The sequence below is a fragment of the Oxyura jamaicensis genome, chromosome 7 (genome assembly GCF_011077185.1).
Source record: "Oxyura jamaicensis isolate SHBP4307 breed ruddy duck chromosome 7, BPBGC_Ojam_1.0, whole genome shotgun sequence".
Taxonomy (NCBI): domain Eukaryota; kingdom Metazoa; phylum Chordata; class Aves; order Anseriformes; family Anatidae; genus Oxyura; species Oxyura jamaicensis.
The window spans coordinates 9,644,098-9,668,587 of NC_048899.1; the positions used below are offsets into that span (position 1 = coordinate 9,644,098).

At 37.3% G+C, this 24,490-nt stretch overlaps 1 protein-coding gene across 2 annotated transcripts in view; it reads left to right on the forward strand.

Annotated features, from left to right (window-relative positions):
* Positions 1-24,490, forward strand: part of METAP1D (methionyl aminopeptidase type 1D, mitochondrial) — a 46,545-nt gene that overhangs the window by 16,297 nt on the left and 5,758 nt on the right. The window contains exons 1-6 of one of the 2 annotated variants that reach the window (XM_035331937.1): positions 4,285-4,548; positions 9,777-9,943; positions 12,460-12,609; positions 16,017-16,165; positions 16,865-16,907; positions 20,455-20,618. In XM_035331937.1, the coding sequence (XP_035187828.1) occupies positions 4,485-4,548; positions 9,777-9,943; positions 12,460-12,609; positions 16,017-16,165; positions 16,865-16,907; positions 20,455-20,618 (737 nt within the window). In that variant the 5' untranslated portion in view covers positions 4,285-4,484. Of the gene's footprint in view, positions 1-4,284; positions 4,549-9,776; positions 9,944-12,459; positions 12,610-16,016; positions 16,166-16,864; positions 16,908-20,454; positions 20,619-24,490 lie in introns of those variants that run through there. The other variant, XM_035331939.1, reaches the window with a different exon arrangement.

Consider the following 24,490-nt stretch of genomic DNA (forward strand, 5'->3'; position numbering starts at 1 on the left):
AACAAGTGGCCTTATCCGGTCTCCTCTGCCTTCAGCGGGAGATCCCTGACAAGTGTGCTAGGCAGGAGGCGCCTCGCTGCCAGCGCCACGTCAGCGGGCCGGCTGCCTGGGCATGCAGCGCGGCCGCCTGTCCCCGTGCCAAGAGTGAATTTTGCCGATCCAGATCGGCTCAGTTTGTCAACACGTGGCTCCTGCTGAGCTCCACGAGAGGAGAATCATTCTTGGCATGGGGAGGCGTGGAGCTGGCCTGGCTGTGCCCGCCAGGGCCTGGCACCTGCCCCAGCAGGAGCCCAGCACCCAGCCTGGCTCCCTCAGCCCTGCGGCTGGGGCTTGTGGCGATGGGCTGGTGGGAAGGGTTGGGGACAGAGGGAGAGATTCCCTGGGTTAGTTTTCAATTTTTTATTTTTTTTTTTTTGTGGCTGTCTGGATGATTAATGTGAATAGGAAAATACTGTTGACCCATTTAAATCACGTTATACGACATCCATTGCTCATCTGCATAATGAAATACACACTGAACATTACAACCTCAGTATAAGAGCCAGTGAACTACAAAAATAATATTTTACTCATTTAGATTATGAAGTAAAATATAGGACATTAGTACTAATCATAGTATTAAATTTTAAGCCATGCAAATTGTAATTGTCAGTGAAAAAGAATTATAAGTAGAAAAGGCTATTAGCATTTCAGCTTTAACAGTTAATTTGAGTAATTTTTTTTTCTTTTCTGCTGTGCAGCTCAGGAAAGTCCGTATGCAAAACATTTAATAATAAGTTCAACAATGTTTGTTTGATATCATTATTTAATTTTGATCATTAAAGATGTGCTAGAAATATTAATTTGTGGTATTAAAATACCGCATTTGTGACATTTTATATTACAAAGGATAAATTGTAATCTTTACTTGAATAAAATCAATTCTGAAAGGCAAATTGTTAAAAACGGAGAGATGAAATAATTTTAAGCATTTATTTAAGTATCAAAGCAAAAACTGAAGCCTTTAAAATATGAATTTCATCAAATATAAACATAATTTTCAGCATTTTAAACTAAATACAAATTTTAAAATACTGAATTTAGGCTGTCAGGTTTCTATGGTTACCTACCTTTCCAGCGGTTTTGTGAGATGTGCAAATAGGCCTATGAGTCACTTGTAATTATTTGTTTTTTGTTTGTTATAGTTGTAATTCTGTGTTCAGTTTGAATCCAATATAGTTCACACCACATGCTTTGGTTTATGTATATTTTAGTGCATATGATTGACAGTGATTGAGCATTTCTTATGGAGTGCTTGTTTTTTTTTTTTGTCATAAGTGATGTATGTTGGTACTTCTGAAAATGTAAACAACTTCTTCCTGTATCAGTGTTTGATAAACAGGGACTTTTATGATAAGAAAGAGGTCTTTGTAAATGTTAAGCAAGGAGATAAATGAAAGGTATTTTAAAAAAATATTTTAAACAGCCCCCAAACATTATACCATACTCTTCCAAATTCAATCCATAATCCTATCATTATAATTCATTCAGTGACCCAGTGTCACATATTTATGAATAAGCTTCCAAGCTATGCATTAAAAGCACATTCTGATGACTGTCAGGTTTAAAAATAAATGCTTTGTCAAGGATACTAGAAGTTATCTGCAGCAAGCTCTTGACTGGAGCCATCTTCCTTGTGCAAGGCATCTTCTTGAAAAAAAAAAAAACATAGATTGTTTCCAACACCACAATAGTACAGTAGAAACAGCTGTAAACTCTTACACCTATCTACTAATATATTTTGAAGTCCAGTGTACAGGATATAATGCCTCAAACTTGTACTCCACTCCAGCAGAGGACACATACATCTTTTCTCAGTAAAAGACTCACTGTCCTAATGAAACTTGCATTTTCAAGTGGAAACAGGATAATGCAAGTAATTAACAAAATTCAGTACAAAGCAAGAAATGCTGCTAGCTGTCATTTTTACCAAATGAGAAGTAATGTAAGCATTTTATTAAGATGTTCATCCAAAAATTGCTAGCAATGTACACTTTTTTTTTTTTCTTTTTTTTTCATTTTGAGATAAGACTGGGTTATGATTCAGGAATCATCATGTATCCTTAGAGATTTGGCTGCAGGTGTTTATTGCATGGGGCCTTGAGTTCTGTGTGGGGAAAAGACTGCTAACTGCCAGTACTCTTCCCGTATATCAAGCTATGGAGAAAATCCTGATACAGTGTTCAGGAGAAGTCCTAAATTTTCTGTGCAAATGTTACTTTTATTTCAGCAGCCTTGCTCATCCACTGAAAAGATTTGTTGAAAACATTTTTTGTGGTGATTCAGACATATTTTTCCCATTTCAGCTGGAAATTTAAGTTATTAAAGTAAGATTATTTTTAACGTGCCACCAGTAGCATTTTGTACTGTATCAGGTATGCACACAGGACATAAACATGCCAGTTGAAAAACAGTTGTTTCACAGAGCACCTGAAAAGATTTTATCCCAGTAGGATTCGGTGAATGTTAAAGCTGTGGGTGGGTGCATATTAACAACAAGATCCTGTATTGTGCGTGTGTGTGAGGACTATTTGAATAGCTTTTTATTTTAATCTGAAACAACTGCTATTTTTTAAACTGACGAACTTGTTCCAACAGTTGTTACTTCCCTACAAAATGAAAATAGTGAGTACAATAACTAACCTGTCAAGCATAAGTAATTCCTCTGATGTTTTACAAAACCTTAAGATAGACAGAAGGTGTTTGAAAGGTGTATTTAAATATGCAGACCTGAGCAGATATCTTTCTAGTTCTAATTTATTGACTTTATGATAAATTAATTTACTCAATATAGCAATGTAGTAACATAAGAGGAATGTTTCTTTTGCTAGTCACAGAAGTTGAAATTTGCCAGATGCTGTGATTTGGAGCCTAAATTCCCCTAACTGTGTGTGAAACTCTTAATATTGCTTTGTCCAGCTTTTGTATCTGACTTGTTTCATTTTGCTGTGATACTGCTTTAGGCAACACTTTCTTTTGTTTTCTACTAGTGTTGTGCTGTTGGAGAGAGATTTGGTAGAAATCACACTGGGATGGAAGACTGTAGTGGAGAGCTACAGTTCTCTGTTTCCAAAGTTAAGTGTTACAGCCCAACCACAGTTTATGTAGCAGACAATTAATTTCCCTTGGTATATGAATTAATATCATTTAGATATAGCTAGATGGTACTCTATTTTTTTAAATCCTGTAATAAAATGACAACGTGCTGTTTAACGACACCAGAATTTTACTCAGTCACTGGCTTGGTGTGACTATGTGTGTACACACAGGAACCCAGGGAAGTGGTTGAAGGGGGTTTTGAGAATATAAAATTAATTTTTCCTTTTCTTCTTGTTTGTTGAAGTTGCACTCGGTTGCTGCTGATAAAAGGTGGCACCAAGCCAACTTCCTGACGGAGCTATGGGGAGGGTCATGGCTTGTCATGACCTGGGCACTATTACTTGAATGTTGTTATTATTGGGATGAAGTACCCTTAGGCTGTCATCCTTCCTGTAAATAGAAGAGTTTCTGATTCTCTGTGGTTTCCCAGTTTACCAACTTGCAGAACAGCTATTTTGTTGGCCATAAGTTTGATTGAATAATGAATTAGAAGAACTGTATTATTCAGAAGGCTCCGATTCATCATTTTAGCGTGCTAGTCTAGAGCATGTAATAACAACAAAAAGCCAAACAAGAATGCATTTCCATATAGTTTATAAATTTACAACCAATTAAAACACTCGTTTGTATTAGTGCATGGCAAACAAATTGCCTGTCTCCACTCTCCATGAAGTAAGGGCAACATTTTAATTAGCAGGGAGTGTCACTGGTCCTGAGCGCCCAGCTCGGCTTTGTTCAGCATCGTGGGGGAATCCCAGTGGCAGCGGCACCAGGGCTTGTGCTGCTGCGCTGGAGCCGGTCAGCATTTGGCCATTGGCTTGCTTTACCGGCTCTCGGGAGGTAATAAGGACAGCAATCCCCTCACTTCCTTTATTAACTAAACAACTTCTATCATCAATATCTAGCTAATTTCAGTAATTGAATAGAACAGTGACAACCTGAATATAATGTTTGCAATATACTGGTCTTGATTTTGGTTGGTCAGGGTATAGTCATAATCATATTGCTGTCGAGGTTTTCACCAATGTGTTGCTGTTATAACTGAAGTCACATCTACCCTGATGAATATTTCATTTCCCCAGTCATGCTATTAAAAACAGAGTGTTTTTACCCTTTCATTTCTGTTTTCTCTTTTCCAGTACCATCGTGACGGCTGTGGCTGTGTCCTGTTTACAAATTGCTGCTAGTCACATTTTCAGTAGTCCTTGTGGGTTTTGCTTTCCCCTAATATGGGCAATTAGGAGGAAATATTTCTCAAGAGCATGGGTTTGCTCTTCTCCCTGTAATGACATAGTCCTGTAATCCAGGAAACAGTGCTGCATGGTGTCCATGTCCATGATTTCCTGATGTGGGAAAAAAGTGTGGAAAGCATCTGGAGAGGAGGAGACCCCCTTTACCAGCTTGTTTCCTGTAAGCGAAATTGGAAGACCTTGTCTGTGCAAATAGATTTCAAAATAGAGTCTGCCCTTTGACTGTCTCCATAATTACACAGCTCTCTCTGTATTTTATTTGGCTGCCAGAGCAGTTAACCCCTGGAAGTAAGGGGCTGATGATGGCGTGACCAGCACGGGTATGCAGACATGACCATGTGAATACACTCTTGTTTAGAGAAGCCTGTCGTTAAGACCTTGTTACAATATACTTTGACCAAATTTTAAAATTATTACATGTTGGGTTGTGTTGATTAAGATATGTTATATCCTTAATGTATAGAGAATGCAGAGGTATTAGTTGCAAAAAAGGGGAAAAAAAGAAAAAGAAAAAAGTTCTTTCGCGGCTTTGATGTAATCAACATCTGTCAACAGAATGAATTTGCTTTTGTTTAATTTCAAGGGCTCTTGTCCTTCTACTTTGCCCAATCAGTTTCAACTTCTGCCTGAGGCATTTCCCTATGTTGTTCTTTTTCTTCTTATTATTATTTTTTTTTTTTTAGAAAATGCACAGGTTATTGCTTGTGAAATGTGAGCTACTCTTCTGTTACACAGGTTACACAGAGTTGGAGAGAACCTTTAATCTTTCCCATTCTATTTTTGAGGCTTATATATACCCCTGCAACACTGGGATTACAAAGTCAGTGTTTTATTAAGACAGCTGTAATTACAGTTACAAATAAAGATCTGCAAAACCACAACCGTTATTTCAGTTTGAAAAATGTGAGCGTTTAGTAATTAACAGTAAAAAGCTGTATAAAATCTTACCTAGTTGCATTGGTTGGATTCCATATATTATTACCTATTGTGTTTTTAGTACCTTACTCTGAACTTCATTGCTCTGAAGTTTCAGAAAAAAAGGAAAAAAAGGAAATTTAACAAGACGCAAAATTATGATATAAGAAGACCCGACAAGCCAAATTAAGGATCTCTAGCATTTTATCCTCTTTATCCTCAAATATCTATATACTAAGAACATCTCCTTGGTCATTATTTTACAGTTTAAAAAATAGATAAAATTACATATTTAAAAATGAGTTATCTGAGCAATGCTTTTGATGTTATTAATTGAGTTAATTGTTCTTATATTATTAAGTAAGATTCACTTTATCAAGAGCAAGTTAGTTTTATTTACTAAATCAGTTAGGTATTAATTCTTGTAATCCTAAATAATGTCACTACTGTACTTCTGTGGACACTTTGATGGATTTTATTATGTAAATTGTTTTAAAATATTCTAATTTTATTTTTTTTTTGGCTGGTTTATCATGTATTCTTATGCTTGTTGTGGCTTAGAACTGTCATGAACTTTAGGCTGTGGTAACATTTTTGCCAATTGTTTGGAAATTTGAAGTCCGTCGTAAATAAGTACCAAAAAATTGTTTGCTAACAATCACATTTGATGATTCACATAGATGAACTTTTTTTTGCATGGCCACCTCGTACCTCATTGAAAACATAGCTGGTAAATTGCTGTAACTGTTGAACAAAAAGCATTAAGAAAAGTGCTCAAATGAGAGTTCATTTCCAACATCTCTCTTTAAAAATACTTCTTGACCAGAGGAAAATCACATTTAAATGACTAAAATCAACTTAATTAAGGGTCATTAATAGAGATACAGATAAAAAACTCTCTGCTCTGAGAGTGAAATGGGAGCATTTCATTATATAGTGTAGCATGCATGAACAGATAACAATTAAAATAGACCTAGAGTAAAAGGCTAATAAATATAGGGCACATTTGTGCTGCAAAATCAGTCACTTAAAATGCTCCCACCCATCATCATACTCGAATTCTGTATTCAGCCCCTTTGGCTGGCTCGTTTAAAAGGAAAAGAAAGTGTAATTTCCACAAAAGATAAATCCATCTGGCAATTCACAAAAGCTCGCAGTGCACATTTATATTATTAATACAAATTAAAGCATAGAAGGTGTGCTGAGGAATCCAGCAGCTCCAGCAGAAGGCGCGTGCATGCAGACTGCACAGGGTGATTCACCATGGAGTCAGGGGAGCAGTTGTCTGTAATTTTCTGCGCTCGGAGCATCGTATCTGCTGATGTAATTTCAGTAACACCGATAATAATTTTCATTATTGCGGTTGCTAATAAATATTCTGTTATTCATGGCAAGTGGCACGGCCTTGCTGTGGAGGGAGAAAAGAAAGGCGCAGATGGGCAGCTTTGCATCCTGCTTGTGCTGGTGTGTGTTACGGGGCTACCCGGCTCTCTGATGGCTGCAATTCCACTGGAAGCCGCATAAATCCTGCCTTTATGAGCCATCTCCTTGTAATTAATATACACAGAAAGCGTAACAAAAAGGATGCGCTTGAGCGTCGGTGTTGTGGAAGTGAATCGGATGCTGACAAAAGCTGTGCTAGCTAGAAGGGCTGGGGAGCAAGCCCCAGCAATCTGAACAAGGCTTGGAGCTTACAGCCAGTTGTTCCTGTCTCCGGTGATTGATGATGTTGCTATATCAAATTAGCTGTGAATATGGGAGCTTAAAAAATAGAAGAAGCTGTGGAGACATTAGGAAGGCCTTCTTAAGGAAGGAAGTGTGTGGATGGAGTCCAGATTTTCATTATAAAACAGTAACTTCATTATGTTTTAATGCCATTTTATTTTTACTTTGAAGGAGAATGTTTTCTCTTATAATTTTTTTATATTTCAAATAAAGCTTTAGTTGTCCTGTGTTTGTAATTCTTACGATGTGCTTTAGGAGTCAGATTATAGTAGTACAGTGATATTTATTTCCTTGTCGCATTTCACCTGTTCGAGTAGTAGATATTTTGTGTGTGTCTGGTTTATAATGAGTAGTTAGTGGAATAACAACAGGCTACACTACCTTATTATCCTGTTATCTTGTGACAACACTTACAGTGTGTCTTTGGGGGAACAGAGGTAAAAATTTTATTCCAAATAAAAAGGCATCCCTTCTGAATGCGGGATAGTCGATAGGCGCGCACGCACGGATCTAAATAGGTTTGATGCATCTGAGAGCGCGTATTCGGGACGTTTGAAGTTCTATTGTAGAATAATTGACAGGCACACTTGCACCTTTTTTTTCCACCGATTGAAATCGCAGCGGTAGGACAGGTGCAGCGGCAGCATGCCGATCATCAGGGACAGCGTTTGAAACACACGGTCACGTACTGGTGTCTGTGTGGACTTCAGCTGACCACGTCCGTGACTGTGGGGTTTCAGTGCGCTTATCGCAGCTGTATGGAGCTGAGCGTAAATACGTTCAGCCGCGGTAAGAGCCAGGTACTTCTGCACTTTGTAAAAGTAAAGCGCTACTTCTGAAGAGCCAGAAGTTGCTGCCTGTGCAGATTCTGTGTTTCTAGCTTCCAGAAACGTTTGCAAACCGGACAGTGAGTTTGCAAGATGCTTCAGGCTCTGTGGATGGGTGTCTGTGCTCTGTAGGGTAGATGGCCTAGATTTTTTATTTTTTTTTAACTGGACAAGAATGTTTTCTTGTGAAGATGACCCTAGGAAAGCCATAGATGAGGAGGTTGGTGATTAGATGAGTATTTACACAGCCTCAAACCAATCCAGCCCCCTGTTAAGGGCACAGCTCCAGCTCCACAGAGGCACTCTCTTCCCTCTGGAAGATGGCAACTTTCCGTAGTACCCAGGTTATACTGGGAGCTAGGTCGGAGCCTCGCCCACCAACTCCACCTCGTTACTCATAAACAATTTAAAACAACAGTAAAAATCTGCTTGCATTGAGTAAAAGTCTCTACAACCTCGCAGGTGTTGCACGAATTGAGATTCTGTTAGCCAAACTTAGCACTGCTCAGTGTGCAAAGAGACAGCCACAAACCCTTCTAAAGCAAACCTCATTCAACAACTGCATTCAGTTTCTTGGGGCTCCAGAATAATTTTGTAGTTCAAATCTCCTGTATATCATGGCATGTTGTAAAAGGAACATCTGTAAGCCCAGCATGCATGTGCAAGGCTATTATTTGCATCTGGACATGATAAATGTATCCAAAGAGAGGAAGGAAGTTTACAGTAAAATAAAATTGTACAAGTTATGGAAGAAACTCTTTTAGAAATCATTTTACGTAGTTAAAAATATACAGTAGATTAATTTTTTAAATTCTGTGATGAAAAGTTTATTTACTTCCATCTAAACAAAACCACTTTCCTTTTACTAATGAGTAATTATTCATATTGGTTACTTGCCAGAGAAGATTGCTCATGTATTTGTCTACACATGACCTTTTTCAAAAGTAGCTTAACTATTATGTGGAATTTATTCCAAGGTAATTAAAATAAATAAATAAACAAATTTAAAATATAGATTTTTTGCGCATTGAAAAAAATGTGCTGTTTTATCAGTGTTTAATTGGGCAGTGTAAAGAATCCTCTCAAATGTAGTGTACTTCCCTATTTTGATGCTAGCATCATCTTTTGTGATGCATTATTTTGTTTTTGTTGTCTTTCTGACAACAGTTGGGCACTAGTGCCCATTTTTCTTAGCAAAATGTATCATTGCCCAAAAACCAAATTTGGGCAATGAATACTCTGAGGAACTATCATTCCAAATTCCCATGTGACTTAGGTGGAAATCTGATTTGAATATTCCAAGTCGATTACAAACTTCAATGCCCTCAATTGCCCTTGGCCAAGATTAAAAATCTCTTGATGTTTGTTCTGTTCCCGGCCAGGCAGGAGGTGACTACAGACTGAACCCCGTTCTTTGAATCTTCATGCAAATGACGAGAGCAATATTAACTTGGTTATGCTCAAATATGTCACCAATTCATCAAGAATACAGATCAAAATTTCTGAAATCAACACAAAATTATTTTTTTCTCTCCTGATTACTTGCGGTTGTCCCTTATTTGCCCTTTCCCCAAGCCTTGTGCAGTGCCCCTTCTAGCCATGCAAATTGCTACAAACAGGCTGGGGTGTCAGTCCTGGTTTGGGGAGTTTACCCACACTGCTTTTTAATGCATCAAACCAAATTATATATAGTGTTTTGTAAAGCTTTGATGTATTGCTTTGGGAGGTTTTTTTGTTCTCATTGCTTCTTGGTGTTAATGCTCTAATGGTACAAGATTTGAACAACTTCTTGAACTACCTTTGGCTGCTGCATGTGTTGTGCAATTTCTATTACATGGTGTCTTTCTTCTTTCATACTTAGATTTTATACCATAGTGGTAGGAAAAAAAATGTTAACCAATTTTAACTTTTCTGTTAACAGGTTCTGTGACTGGCTGCCACAGAATTTTTTCTTTGTACAATTGTATCTACCTGCACAGGCAGTCAAGCAATCAACAACGAAGATGCTTCTTTTTTCAGGGACAAAGAAATACTGCTTATAGTATAGTTTTGCCAGCCACAGTTTCTCCAGCTCACCCAGTTCCCAAGGTACTGCAATTTCTATTATCTAATCAGTTTTTCAGTCAATACAGGGATTGGCTGCGCACGTGTTCAAGTGCATTCGTTGTCCAACAGCTGGGGCTTTGGATACAGTCCTGTGGTATGATCAGGTATTTAAAATAGGAGCACTGGTGAGAGAAGTTTTCAGCTCCCTACCATGTAAAACAGAGTGACATATCTAGCTATTAGGGAGTTTAAACCTGGGGTTTGTTAAGTTACTGTAGTATAAACACGGAATATTATAATCATCTGTCAACACTTAACGCTTCTGGGTCCAGGTTCTCCTTTTGGACAAGTATAGACAGCCCTACCAGAAATCATTAGGAATCATTCATGATCATCTGAGTCCTTTTCTGTATAATTCTCTCACAAGCTAATTACAAAAATATTTATCCCTTCCTGAACGTTTTGTTAATTGGTTACATCAGATTTAGGATAAGAGCATACAGTACCTGCTGGTAGCTGCCACAGAGTCCCACTGCTACTTTTAAACTGTTCTTTACTGTCTCTCAGTATTTTTTTTTTTCCAACATATATTTTTGTTTTTTATCTACATTGGAGCCAAAATAACTTTTTTTTTTTTTTTTTTTTTTTTTTTTTTATTTTAATTTTTTTTTTTTTTTTTGGTTTCCTTTAAAAAAAAAAAAAAAAAAAAAAACTTATTTACTGTATACAGTTCAACTGTTTAGTATCTTTCCTTTTAGCCAAAAAATTACCCTTTCTAAACCATGCTTTTCAGGATGATTATTAGTTCTTTTATCTTATTTTCCATGTGATTATAGATTTCTTATGCAAAATACAGAATACTTCCATGGGCCTAAAGTACAAAACCCATGTTGTATAGGAAAGCAGGTAAGGGTGCTGAATGTAGGGCTCTCACACCTAAAGACTGTAGAAGCTTGCTGTGCAGGGAAAGAAAGCCTACAGTTTTCTGCTTTATATGTTTTCAAAGGTTTAAAAATTATAGAACTTTTTTTTCTGTATTTAGATGCTTCTTTTAGGATAAAGAGGAAGAAATACATTATCATACTGAATAATAGTGTTCACAGACTACAGTGCTCAGACTGTCAAAAATCAGTCCAGTTTTTCAATTCTGAAAACTTGAGGACAAGGTTATCACTTTATACAGAGTGTGCCAGAAATCATATTAAAATGACATGCTGGTGTTTTTTTTTTCCAAGATCTTGGTGTGAAACTGTATACATAGACATTTGTACATCCACTGCTTTGGGCTTTTTCCTTAACAGATCTCACAGGTCAGCAGGGTCAGGTCTCAGCAGTTTACAAGATCAGTGCCCTCCAAAGGGATGGTGGGGGTGCTGTAGTGTATGGAGTTGGCAATCCAGCAAATGTGTTTGTTTGTTTGTTTGTTTCTTCTAAATTAAATCCCAGACTATTGCAAATGCTGTAAGGGCTGATACTCCGTTATTTGGAATGGAATGGAAGTCTGAAATTCTGTTGATGTGAGTTCGCTAAAGATAAAGTTGCACTCTCTCAGAGTAGAAGCGACGAAATACCAGTGGGAATAACAATAGCCTCCCTATTGAAAGTCCCACTAGAGTTAATAGGCTACACCACTCTTCTTCGCTCCTACACTGGGATGTTGTATGGTCTTGTTGTATACAGCCTAACTGGCTACTTTACTTTCTGCCCTGCCAGCTTGATTCTGTATGTTGTGAATCAACGCAAAGCCCAGCTGTGGTGGGTGAAGCGACTCACACCCCACAGGTGAAACAGCCCAGCACCCACTGAGACAAAGCATGGTTCCCTCACAGTGTGAGATGTTACCGTTGTTACTAGTTTGCTGTGTTTATGTACTCATCATAAAATTATTGTGGATTTTTTTAAAAAAAATCACCTCTGTGTAATTTCTGAGAATTTTCTGCATGAACAGAAAATAAATTTATTACACTTTCCTTGTCACAGCAAATTGGGATACCCTCACGTAGTATTATAGATGGATAGGTTTGCACATAAGCATGAAAACTAGATTAATAAGTAAAAACTCTAAATTAAAATAAATTAAATCCTAAGGTTCTTACTCAAAATACAATCTCATGAAAGTTAATAGAAGTTTTGTCTGAGCAAGAAACTAAGGAATTGATCAGTTTTATTATTGAACCTAATTCTGTCTGTTTTCCAGTCAGTTGTGGTCTTTAGATGCCTTCTGTATGAGATGTGTCACTGTTTGCAAAAGAAAAAGGTTTTAAGTCTTCCACAGTTTTAGAACTTGAGACTGTGCTGAAAGTGGGATGCAGTATCCGGGACTTCAGTACAGGGAGTTTAACAGACTGCCTAAGTCAGTAGTAACAGGCAATGTTAAGTTCAAAAGGGCAGTGGAAGAAATACTGAGGCAGCCTTGAGGGTTTGCCCTGATGGCTTAGGAAGGTCGATACTACGACAGAAAGGGCAAGCTGCCATGAAGCAGGAGGCAGTATCTGAGAAAATGATCCCATTGTCATGCTCAGTTTTCTGATCTTCATTTTCAATCCTTTTTCTCCAAGCACATAAAGAAGCCAGACTATGTGACGACAGGCATTGTACCAGACTGGGGAGACGACATAGAAATTAAGAATGAAGATCAGATTCAAGGGCTTCGTCAAGCTTGTCAGTTGGCCCGTCGTGTCCTGCTTCTGGCTGGAAAGGGCTTAAAGGTAATGATTGTGTAAGTCCCAAAACAGCTTGGATGTCTTTTATGCTTTCACATACTTGTGTGTTTTTTTCCTACTTTTTGTTTGTTTGTTTATTTACCGTCCTTAATGTGCATCCAACCTGAAGTTAGATACTGATAAAAGAAGATTTATTAACTTTTGATTCCATCCATGGTATATCTGCTTAGTTATTTCAGTATTTTAGACCTATGTGGTACTTAGAGCTGCTGGCTCAAGTGTGTCTGTAATCTCCCTCTGTTTGGATATGCCAAATCAAACGAGTTTCTCATAAGGCCCATGATACATTTTTTCCTGTAATTTCATGGCCTGTCTTCCTATACGTTCTGCTTTTTGGCTCTGTATGTGTGCAAGGCCCAGGGGCTGGGCTGCTGCCTCTGTTACCGTCCATCCTTCAGCTCCTTGCTGTCCCATGGGGTCAGCACAACACAAATCTTCGAACTGCTGTTGGAAAAAACAGCTGCCAGGCTCCATACAATTTTCCAGAGTGCATTGCTAATAAAGCCTCATGGTTTCCAGTAATGTTTCTACAGTATGGTTTTTGGGATACCACCCAAGTAAAAATGTATGGGGAGGAGCCTACTACAAGTTTTTGCAGATGAAGGAGTGCTTTTTTACCTTGCCTTGGTATTTCATGCAATAGCATACTGAATAGGGTAAAATGGGTTGAGTAGCTATGAGATGCAGAGATGGGAACTGTAAGTCAACGCCATTGACATAAAAGGGGAAAAAAATATCGCTTTACCATGCGTTTTTCTTTCAGTTCTCATCATGCTGTCCCAGAGGTTTAATTCTGGAGCTGGGGTGGCCAATAGCAAAACTGCCTGAGGCTTTTAATCTTATATATGCTCATGCATGTTTTAACTTTTTACGTGCAATTATTTCCCGGTACAGTGAAACTTAGTTGTGTTAAGTTAAGGACACATACCTGTTTCTGAAGAACCAGGACCTTACCTCAAGAGTGCAGTGTGGATTATGAACGAGAACAGTTTTTCACTAAAACTCTTTGGTTGTTATCATGCAGCAAATACATCTGTATGTAGCACAGGCTAGCTTATGATGCAGTTGATGACATGTGCCCATATGGTATATAATAGCAAAATGCTACATACATGTAACAAAGGTTGTAGGGAAGGAAATTGTGTAAGAAAAGTGGTCACCAGGAGCTGGGGCTGTGGGGCTGGGAGGGAAGGAGCCAGCACAGAGAGCTGAGACCACTGCCCCGGCCAGCCTCAGCCCATTTCAGGGGTGTGGGAGCTTCATTTTGCACTAGTTTTTGGCTATGGCTGCTCTGAATGGAGGGATGTTGCAAGGCCTTCTCTCGTCAACAGGGAGTGTTTTCTACGTGCAACAAGTTTGTTCTTCTGCCAACCCTACTCTTTAATTTAAACCTCTTCCTGCTTTCCTTGAGCCTATCCCCTTCACGCAGTAATAGAGCCATTACAGCTTTCAGTGCGCCAGATGAAATAAACCAAGCTCTTTTAGGCTATCCTTGTAAGGTAGGCTCTGCATTCCTATTTTATCTGAAGAGCCCCATCCCTCCACTTGTTCTTGTGGTCCTCCTAAACCTGCCTTGCACATAGCCCTTGAAAAGAGCTCTTGTCCATGCTTTTTCTAACAGCAGTAACATCCACCAGTATGACAAAGGTGGCATTATAACATCTGGATGCAGGAGAACAATGTTTGGACTGAGCGTATGTTTTTGCTGTTACCATTTATTGCCTTTTGGACTTAAAACCACCACATGATATTATACATGATAGCACTTCATAGGTTTGGAGGAAAGATTTGGGACTAAACAGAAAAATCTATGACATGGAAGTATTTTGTTGGATTCCATCACATTGCCCTGTCCCACGTAAGGGATGAGGTGTGCAGTAGGTGTCTCCCCAAAACTGCCAAGCTAGCAAAAGATTGTTTAAAAGCAAAACAGGTACCACTAAAGCAAGATTTATTCATAGGACATAAGCCCCCCATGCAGAGAGCACAGAGCTGTCCACTGAGCATCCAAAAGCCATGCTGAATTCCCAGGGCAGAGGCAGCACCCACTGTGGTACATAACTCTTCAGTCTGCCTACATGCTGAAGGTGATAGATGGGTGAGCGAAGGCAGGAGCAACAAACCTGTGTTTATCCAGAACCAGTGGCTGCAGCATCCGATACAGACAGTGTACAGGGCTGTGGCTGCCATCCCAGCCACCACAGCTGCTGCAAGGCAGGGGAGCTGCACAGAAACCCCAAATCCTGTCTTGGGTAGGGTTGTCGCTCCTCATATGCTTTTGTGCTGAACAAGGTGCAAGCTGAGCAAATAGACATGGTTTTATGCTCAGTGCACTACACAACTGCACTCTGTTGTATTCACTGTGCGTGATCGCTGAATATTTCAACATATGGTTATGTATGCCTTCTGCACCACAGCCTACCTATGTTCCACGTGTTGCTAAAAAGTCCTCAAAAATCATAGCCGCTATAGCGTGTGTGTACGAAGTATGATTTTCAAAGGCTCAAAACTCATTCAAATCAAAATCAATTTGCACAGGAACCCTCAAAGGCACTTCTTCTCAATGAGGGAGGTTTCCCTACCAAATTTCAAATCCCAGCTCTAACCATTTCGGAGACAGAATCTATCCAAAAGAAAAGCTACAAGAATGTTATTTTAAGCATGTGCGTTTTCCACTCCACAGATACTCAGAAAATGGCTGAATGATTTATGAGTTTTTTAAATATATAAAATCATGAGAAAAAGATGAATCTAGAAAATGTCAAGCATAAAAGTGAACATTCCTAAAAATGATGAATAAGTGCCTGTAGATTCACTACGATTGCTCAGGCTGTGGAAACTTTAAGTAAAATATCTTCAAGATATGAACCCAAATATTTAAATCTTTTACAAAATTAAAGAATACTTGGAGAACGATTTCATAAAATGCACAAGTGCATAATGATATATGTACTGCACAGTTAGAAGAATTAATATCCTTTATTTTACAAATAAAAGGGGAAAGTAATGTGTTTTAGAGGACTGGAAGCATTAAAACCAGACATTTCTATAGCAGCTACTGAAACAAGATGCCATGGAAAATTGGTGTCTTTGAGAAAGCAAACGTGGAAAAACGGACGGAAAGGAAGTAGATCGTATTTTAGGTTTTCTAGGAACCTTTGAATGCTTGTTTCTACTGCATGCTTGATTTAAAATCTTTTTCTCTTAAAGGAAGAAAAAAAAAAAGTAGTCCAATATATCAATAAAGTATATCAGACAGTTTAGTGTTTTGTATCAAAGCAGTGAATTTGAAACATCCAAGGTTTCATCGAAACGTTTGGCTGCAATCACATTCAGTAAATATGAGAAACTATCTTTGCTTTTTTAGCAGAATGTTATGTTTGATATTTTAGGTTGGCATGACAACTGAAGAAATAGATTCCATTGTTCATCATGAAATAATCAGACAGAATGCCTATCCTTCACCTCTGGGCTATGGAGGTTTTCCAAAGTCTGTTTGTACTTCTGTAAACAACGTGGTATGTCATGGTATTCCTGACAGGTATTTCCCCAATAATATACATTTTACCACCAGGGATGAAAATGTTAAACTGAAATTAATAAATTGTGTTTAATATTGAACATATTTCAGCTTAACTACATGTCATATGTAAATGTATTGCAGATGCATATTATGTTACCACACAATGCTGATAGATGTTATAGAAATGTATGTGAAGTAGAACAACAATAATATTGTCCTGCTTGTCCAAGTACTTAAAAAAAACAACAACAACAACAAAAAAGCACATAATGCCTTTAGAGTTTAGTGTGTGGGAAAAAATAGAACCGAGAATAATTCTGATTTCTTTTTTCTTCAGCAAAATAAGTACAGGGTAGGGAATAAATATATTTGAATTTATGTTTTTTTTTTTTTACTATTTGCAATACATTCAGCTACTCACAAAGTAAAATACGAACCCTAGTGAGAGAAAAAGAATAAATATAATGGTAGATTTTTCAGATGTTGATATGTTTTTCTGCCAGTTGTTTCTCATTATTTTATATTCAGCTACACTTGTTCTCTACGTAGTGAGAGCTGAACATTAAAAATGGTTATTCTGTTTGCCTCTGCCTTCCTCCGTCACAAAATACCTACCCCCTGATTTTTATGTATGTGTCATTAGGTGTTTATTCTTATATTCCCTTTGTTGGGAACTGTCTGTCACCATTATTTTTTTCTTTTCTGTTTATGTTTCAGTCGACCTCTTCAGGATGGAGATATTATCAACATTGATGTCACGGTGAGTAATTCATATAAAAAATAGTCTTTGATCAACTTTAGAGTCCCTGGTAGCAACAGGAAGAATAGTGGATCGGAGATGGGGAGCGCACAGATGGATGTGCTGTTTACTTCTAAGGCAAGGCACAAGCAGCTGGTTTCCTTTTTTGTTTTTAACTGTGTGTTTATTCCAGCTAGACCCAGGCCTGACTTGAATTTAGGACTGGAATCAGATGCACTGAGATCAATGTTGGCCTAAGTGAAATGTCAACCCAATCCTGCTATGTGTCATGTTTTTGAGAAGGTGTAATTGTTATTGATCCACTGTGTAGTTAATGCAGAGCACCGCAGTACTGGGCAGCAGCTGAAGATAGATATGTATGAGATGAGCTAACATGAAGAAAGCCAGCATTTTTCCTTCACTCTGCCAAGATTGATCTTCCTCTTCCTGCTGATTTTGAGTGGGGCCTGTCATTATCTTACTCTGTCATTAGAGGCTACATTGGCCTGTGTATGTCAGTCTATTTGGACAGCAACTCTTTTGCTAGCAGTGTTCCCTACATTTATTAAAATCCCCGAAGGTAGTGTTGTGTTCCATTTCTGGTATAAAAGCCCTGAACCTTTTGCGCAGAAACAGAAATAGTGTGATATAACCGTGACTTAATATTTCCAGAGAATGGCCAATTATAGCTACTTAAATAAACACTGGCTGGATTTTTGTAGGAGCAAGAAAATACTGAAACTGGGAACCTAATTCTGTTTCATTTAGAAAGCAAAAAGCATTCATGTCTTGCAGAAGCTTTTTTTCTTTTTTATTGTAGATGTTTTTATTTTCCCAATGTGAATTTATTTCTAATATGGGCACAGATGTCTTTTGAATTCTACCATTATTTTGCAATATGGGAGTAACCTAGGAACAAGATTTTTTAATCATTAAAAAAATTCTTGGTAATTTGATACTATTTTCCATGGGCCCAAATTTCATACTGGCAGAAGCAAAGAAATCTCAAGTGGACTTACCTCTGAGCATGGAATTCAAGCTTTTTAAAATATTTTTTCTATGAACATTAGGGTCAGTGACCTTTTTCTGTGGTATACTCATGTCTGATCCAGAACTGTGTTTCCTTTTTTCTTTTTTTTTTTTTTTTTAATTCTACTAATTTCTTCCCCATCTCCATACTTTTTAATTGTAGAATTATGACTGCCAGTTTTACACAGAGTGATCTACCATTTTTAAAGTATGTTTTGGGCCTCATTTTTTTACTGTGTTGAATTGACGTAGTTTTACTTAATTTGCTAGATTAAATCAGCTTGCCACAGCTAAGGATTTAACATCTGATTTCTTTGTAACTCATTAAGGTACTTTTAAATATTTTTAGCTTAATCTCTCAGGATAATAATAACTCCTTAGATTATTATTTAAAAAAAAAAAAAAAAAAGGGTAAATTCACATCACAGATCCTTTCCCTGATATTCTAAGTGAGACATTTTTATATTAATGTAGTCTGCACATCTTGTTCCCCCTGGTTTACAAATAATGTATGACTAAATGTTAGTGGTCTTTTTGAAAATATATTCTTATTTGTTTTCTGTTTACCCTCAAAAAATAAAATAAATCTTGAAGTTTCTGTAAATGTGAAGATTCCTGCAAGGGCAGGAATTGCTGATTATCTTTGTAAAGACATTTTTAACATTTGAAACTGAACTGTGTTGTGTTTGATAACTGTTCAGTTCCAAACTATCTAAGGAAGAAATATTACTTTACAGTGTTGCTAATTGATCTTTTAGTTTATTTTAATGACCAAAATTGGGATGTTTCACAGGGGAAGAGAGTAAAAATCAAAGTAAATGTGCCACAACAAATTGCTTATAATTGTGTACAGGTTCTATAAAATGATTAAATAATATTCTGGTTATTAACTATAAACACTTCACACAATGTACAAATTATTTAAAGAAAAAAATCAATTTTTGCACAATTAAGATGGTAGAATTTCACAGATGAAACACAAATTTTATTGGCTAGATTCAAGTAGCCTTTAGAATGTATTTAAGTGTAGAAACAGAAGCATTATGCATCAGAGAATCCACAGCACAGTGCAATTTTCAGCCAGCCATTACCAGGTAACATTTCTTACAACTTGAATCTTTCATTGACTTTTAAGGAATTAGTGCTGCGGTTGTAGTTTATTAATGTCAAAAATACATAATTGTGGTTGATAGCCTGCAGTAAATACTATTAATTTTAAGCTCTACTGTGTTTTAAATCTGTATTTGTTTTTCCAGGATGATGATGTGTAATGTTTTTGTTTGTTTGTTTAAGTGCCGTACTTGCTAGAGCTAAAAATGAACTAGTTCAACTTAAATATGAACTGGCTAGCATAAAATCTGCCCATCAGGCATTAAATTGTAAAAGCAGATTTAGCGATAGCCTCAGCTGACAGAGGGAGGTGTACAACAGGGAGACGGCAAAGTTGGATTCTCGCTGACATTCATCTTCCTGTACAATGCTGTTCACTGGGAACTGCTTGCATTTTCTTTAAATCTCTCCCCCAACACAAACCTGGCCTTGGGATAAACTGTCTGTAGCCATTTTTTTAATTATTATTTTTTTTTCAGTTTGGAATTGACCAAAAGGAATGTGAGTCTGTGTCTTTCACAAATTGCTCTCAAGTGGCAAAAGTTCAGTGCTTCAAGCTTTGTGAATCATTAGTCCCTGGAGGATAGTTGCCCACTGTTTGGGGAAAAAAAAATGTTTTAGAAGATCAAAACTGTGCACCATTATAATTTGTCTTTTGGTAGGGAAATTTGGCTTGCTCTCACAGTTGTGTGCCTGCCTGCCATACTGCAGAGCTGCAAAAACCGTTTCTGCGCCGCACAGCAGAGCTCTGCATGGCTTTCCTGTGCCCCAGAGGGAACTTCAGGAGAGCTGAGGCTTGAAGCCTATGAAATCTCAAAAACAAAGCAAAACAAAACAAAAAAGCATGTCATTAATTCAACAGGGCACTGCGTTTGCTGCCTGAGCATAACCCCCAAACCCCTCGGGGGACATTCCCTGCAGAGGGACGGGTCTCCCAGCCAGATGCTGGTGGGTCTCCTGCGCCCAGCATAAAGCTCAGCACCTCACCCCAGCAGGACACCGATGGGACCCCAACACCAGGGACCCTTCAGGACACCGGGTGGTCCCCAAGGCCCCCTCCAGCCCACACATGGCACGAAAACGTCTTCTCACTTGCGGCCCCCCTGGCATCACGGCCCGAAGCTGAGCTGTGTCGCCTATGTCACCTCCTGGTGCTCTGCTAGGCAGCGCTGCACAACTTTTTCATTTGTTGAGTTTTTAATTGGCAACCCTTACGCACCTTGCAGTCTTTCACGTTTTTTTTTTTTTTTTTTTTTTTTTTCTTTCCAATGTTTAACTTTTCTGGTCTCATTCTCGCAAATGCAGCCTACCAGTGACCTATCTGTTGCAACACATAGCTCATTCCTAGAAAGAACAGATTTAATTCAGGAGGTAATCTGCTTCTGGATGCAAAATGAGAAAATGTCTTTACATTTCTGCATGTGTTTAGGTGTATTACAATGGCTACCATGGTGACACTTCTGAAACCTTTTTGGTGGGCAATGTGGATAAATCTGGTCAAAAGTTAGTGGAGGTTGCCAGGAAATGTAGAGATGAAGCAATTGCAGCTTGCAGACCAGGGGCTCCCTTCTCTGTAATTGGAAACACAATCAGGTAAGCCTTATATTGACAAGTAAAGGGAGGGCTGGCAAGTGGGACAAAGGTTATTGGTGGTTTGGTATAAAGCTGATGACATGTTTTATGATTCAAAACCATCATTTCAGTCTGATATCAGTATGTGAACTGCCAAGCTATAATGTTGTTCCTTGGGTAAGAGAGATTTTTTTTTAAAAGTGAATTACACCAGGGTCAGCAAAGATAACTGTGGAAAGAGTCAAAGATATTCATAAGGTAGATTTATATTAACAGATGTAATTTGTGGTGAGTTTTTGTGTCTTTCTATTTGTGTGTGAAACTATATCACATCTGTCTAACAATGTAAGAAGGTTAGAAACCATTGTTTTCATTGTATAGCAATAATGATTGTTACAAAGGAATTAGTCAACATAAATAAGTCTCTTTGTTTAAAAAGTACAAAAATATTTAACTCGAGAGCTTCTTATCTTACAAAGAGCAGTGTATACTAACGTCAGAGGGAAGAAAGAGCTCACATTAAGAGATTTTTCCCTATTTTGCATCTGTTCTAGCTGTTACATAAATGCATTCATGACTTTTCTTCTGGCAGTTTTGAATAAAAATATGGCTTAATTTTTTGAAGATACCTATAGATTATTTTAAAATGTTTGAAAAAAAAAAGACATATATTGTATACATTTCATTAAGCAATACTTCAGCGGACTGTTAATGGTCCCAACATACTATTGAATACATTGCGATTACTTAAAAGCTGCAAGGCTTAGTCACCTTGAAAGGATGCTGCTTTTTTCTTTGTAAATCTTCAAATACTTTAAGGAAAAAAGAGAGCGGCAAAATATCAGTTAGATGTATTTATAGCTTTAAAAATATTGTAACAGAGTCTGAATCAAACTTTAGTAAAACCTCTTTGGGTTATATCTGAGAAGCTTTTATTGAAGACTTTGTATAAAATTGTGTTTTTGACAGTTTTAAATTATAGGCTAACTAGCCTGGAGAAAAAGGATAGTGTCTTTCTGTTCTTTCATAGGAAATGTTGAATCAGACCCCTACTGGGAAAAGAAATTTAATGCATATCTCACTATCTTACTGTCCATGAATATAATAGAAGTGAATTCAAAATGTAGTTTTATTTTTGCAAATGGGATGAGTCGATAGATGCACCTCATATTTTTGAACACCTAGGGTTCAACAAATTTACTGGTGGTGCTCTTGCATTTTAACAAAATTTATTCTTGAGTAGAAGGGGGCACAGAACACTAGATTCTTATTCAAGCATTCTATCGAGCTCTGCATTCATGGCTGTGTCTAAAGGGCATGTCAGCCTTTGATTCTCTCTGAGAGGTAATTATCCTTTTCCTGTCACGGAACAACAAATGATAGCTAACTACAGAGGCACATTTGCAGTAGTCACATTCATCAACTGCAGAAAAAAAATTCAATTTAATTGTGCAACACAGCTGCACATAGGCTTTTTGAGCATTTCTGTTGTTCTCCCTGTCTTGCTATTCCTCCCTCCAGATCTATTTTTTAAACTTTTTTTCTGGTTATTTTTTTCCCCCTTTTTGTCTCTTCTTCCATTTTTACTCTCTGTACTTTCTTGTTAAAGTAATTTTCCTTTGTGGCTCTCATTCTTTTTTCCCCATTGAAGGCTATGAATGTAGAAAATTATCACAATTACTCATATAATTGAGCCTCTTTGTAGCAAGTGCAACTCCAGTAGCCTTTCTCCATCATGAAAATGGTTTCATTATAGGGTTTTTCATATTCTCTGACACCATCTACACAGAGGAACAGGCGTGCAGATGAGATGTACTAGGAACAGGGTAGATCAGTAAGGTCACAGTAGGAATAATTAGCTCTGCTATGGAAAGAGCATCTAGGCCTTTTACTGCTACATAAATGTACTGTCCATGGCTTTTAGTCACAAAAAAACTTACTAACAAATGGAGCTCCCGCCTACTACTTTGAAAAAAAGATTTGTATCAACACTACAATTTTCCATCATTAAGACTAATAACACAGAGCCTAGTATACATCAAGGGGAATAAAAAGAAAAATCTCACATTCAAGTGGCGGCTGGGTGCTGACCTTTGTTCCCTTTTTTTGTGTTCAACTTAACTCTTTACAAAAAAGAGCCACACGCCACACCAACATGCAGGTGAACTCCAGCTAGTGCTAGCAAAGCATGGCATTCAATTGGAAAATCTGATAAATCTCCATGCAGGATAATGCATTTCATTACAGATTCACTACATTAATTCTAGCTGTATTAAAAAAAAAAAAAAAAAAAAAAAAAAAAAAAAAAAAACGAATTGAATCTGACATTGGATTTTTGCTGTGTTGCTACGGAGGTCAGTTTACTTGCAAAGTGTAAATATATAGTCAGCGCCCCCTTTGAAAAGCAGATTAATCAAAGCTAGTAGATGTCCAAAACTACATATGAAATAGCAGGTCATTAACTTTATTTTTCAAGACTTTATCGTGTAGACAATTTAAATGTGCTGATGTGTTTAGAACTACTTCAACACTGCCTCTGCTGAAAGATTGCCTTGGTTGAGTGAAGTTGTATGTTTCTGGTTATTCATCTTTCTACATCTGCATACATACATACAAAAATATGTAGAAATCTTCCGTTTCAGGAGACTTAGAGATCATAAATACCTGAGAACGTTTAGGCCCATTGGAATGGAGATCTGTCTAGGTATCTTTCAGTAGTATTCTCTATAAAGGTGCTCAAGTGGTATGCAGAACATATCTTAGACACAAATAATCAGAGTATTTGCTTTCTGTAAATGGCTTGTGAATAATTATATCACAGAGGTAAGCTTGCATTTAGTATTGTAACATATTCTTTGTTACTGAAGCTTGATAGCTGAAAGCAAGTATTTCATGGGCAGCGGTTCCTTGTTACATCGGCTAGAAGCCGCAAATAAAAGATTACATGGATTCATGAGTAACTCTGCTTAGAAAAATGTGAATCTTTGCTAACCTGTTCCTATTGAAGATGGTGGCAAAACTGTCTATCAACTCCACTGGGAACAGAATTGGGCCCTGTGTTCCCATTTCCTTCTAACACTAATGACATTTCTCTTTCAGACAGAAACAAATCTGGTTTGAAATCTACTTTTTAGCCATTGCGTTTAGATACGTGCAAGTGTTGTGAGTGTATAGAGCTAAAAAACATAAGCGCGATATTGTTAAATAAACCAATTTCCAACTCCTAGGAAAAAATAGTAGTGAGGAAAGTATTAATAAATGGTTTAAAATGTTTAACTCGTAAGTATATGTTTTGATATTAATTTAGAACAATATAAAGCAGAATTTAAAAAAAAAAATCTGTTTCTATCAGATTATGCACATTTAAACAATAAGTGGCTCAGGCAAAATAAGTCATTTTAATGTCATCTGTGATAGATTTTCCTTGACAGCTACTGTAAATTACAATTACACTGCTTCTCTCTGCACTTGAAAGTAAGCATTGCAATAAATTATCTTTTATTTCAATCCATCATGTCTGCTTTCAGAAACAGAGAACCTCAAATAAAAGTTCAGCACTATTGTAAGAAAAATACAGTAATTTGTGTTCCAGTTTGAAACTAAAATGTACCTTTCTTTCAAAAAACAATTGTTGGCTTTCAAAAATATTACTAATTATACCGCAACATTTATTGTCATTATAGGGAATCCCTGAACTTGTGCATTCCCTCAGTCTAGGATTACTATTTAAGAGAAAAATACTTTAATATTTTCCCCATATAAATTTGTAATTTCTCAAATTAGTTAATATGGTGCTGTTGAAAATAAATATTTTTATCATAAGCAAATCTAGTTCAGGCTGATGCCATTTTCAAGAATGTTAGAAAACAAAATAAAAAAAAAAATAAGCCATT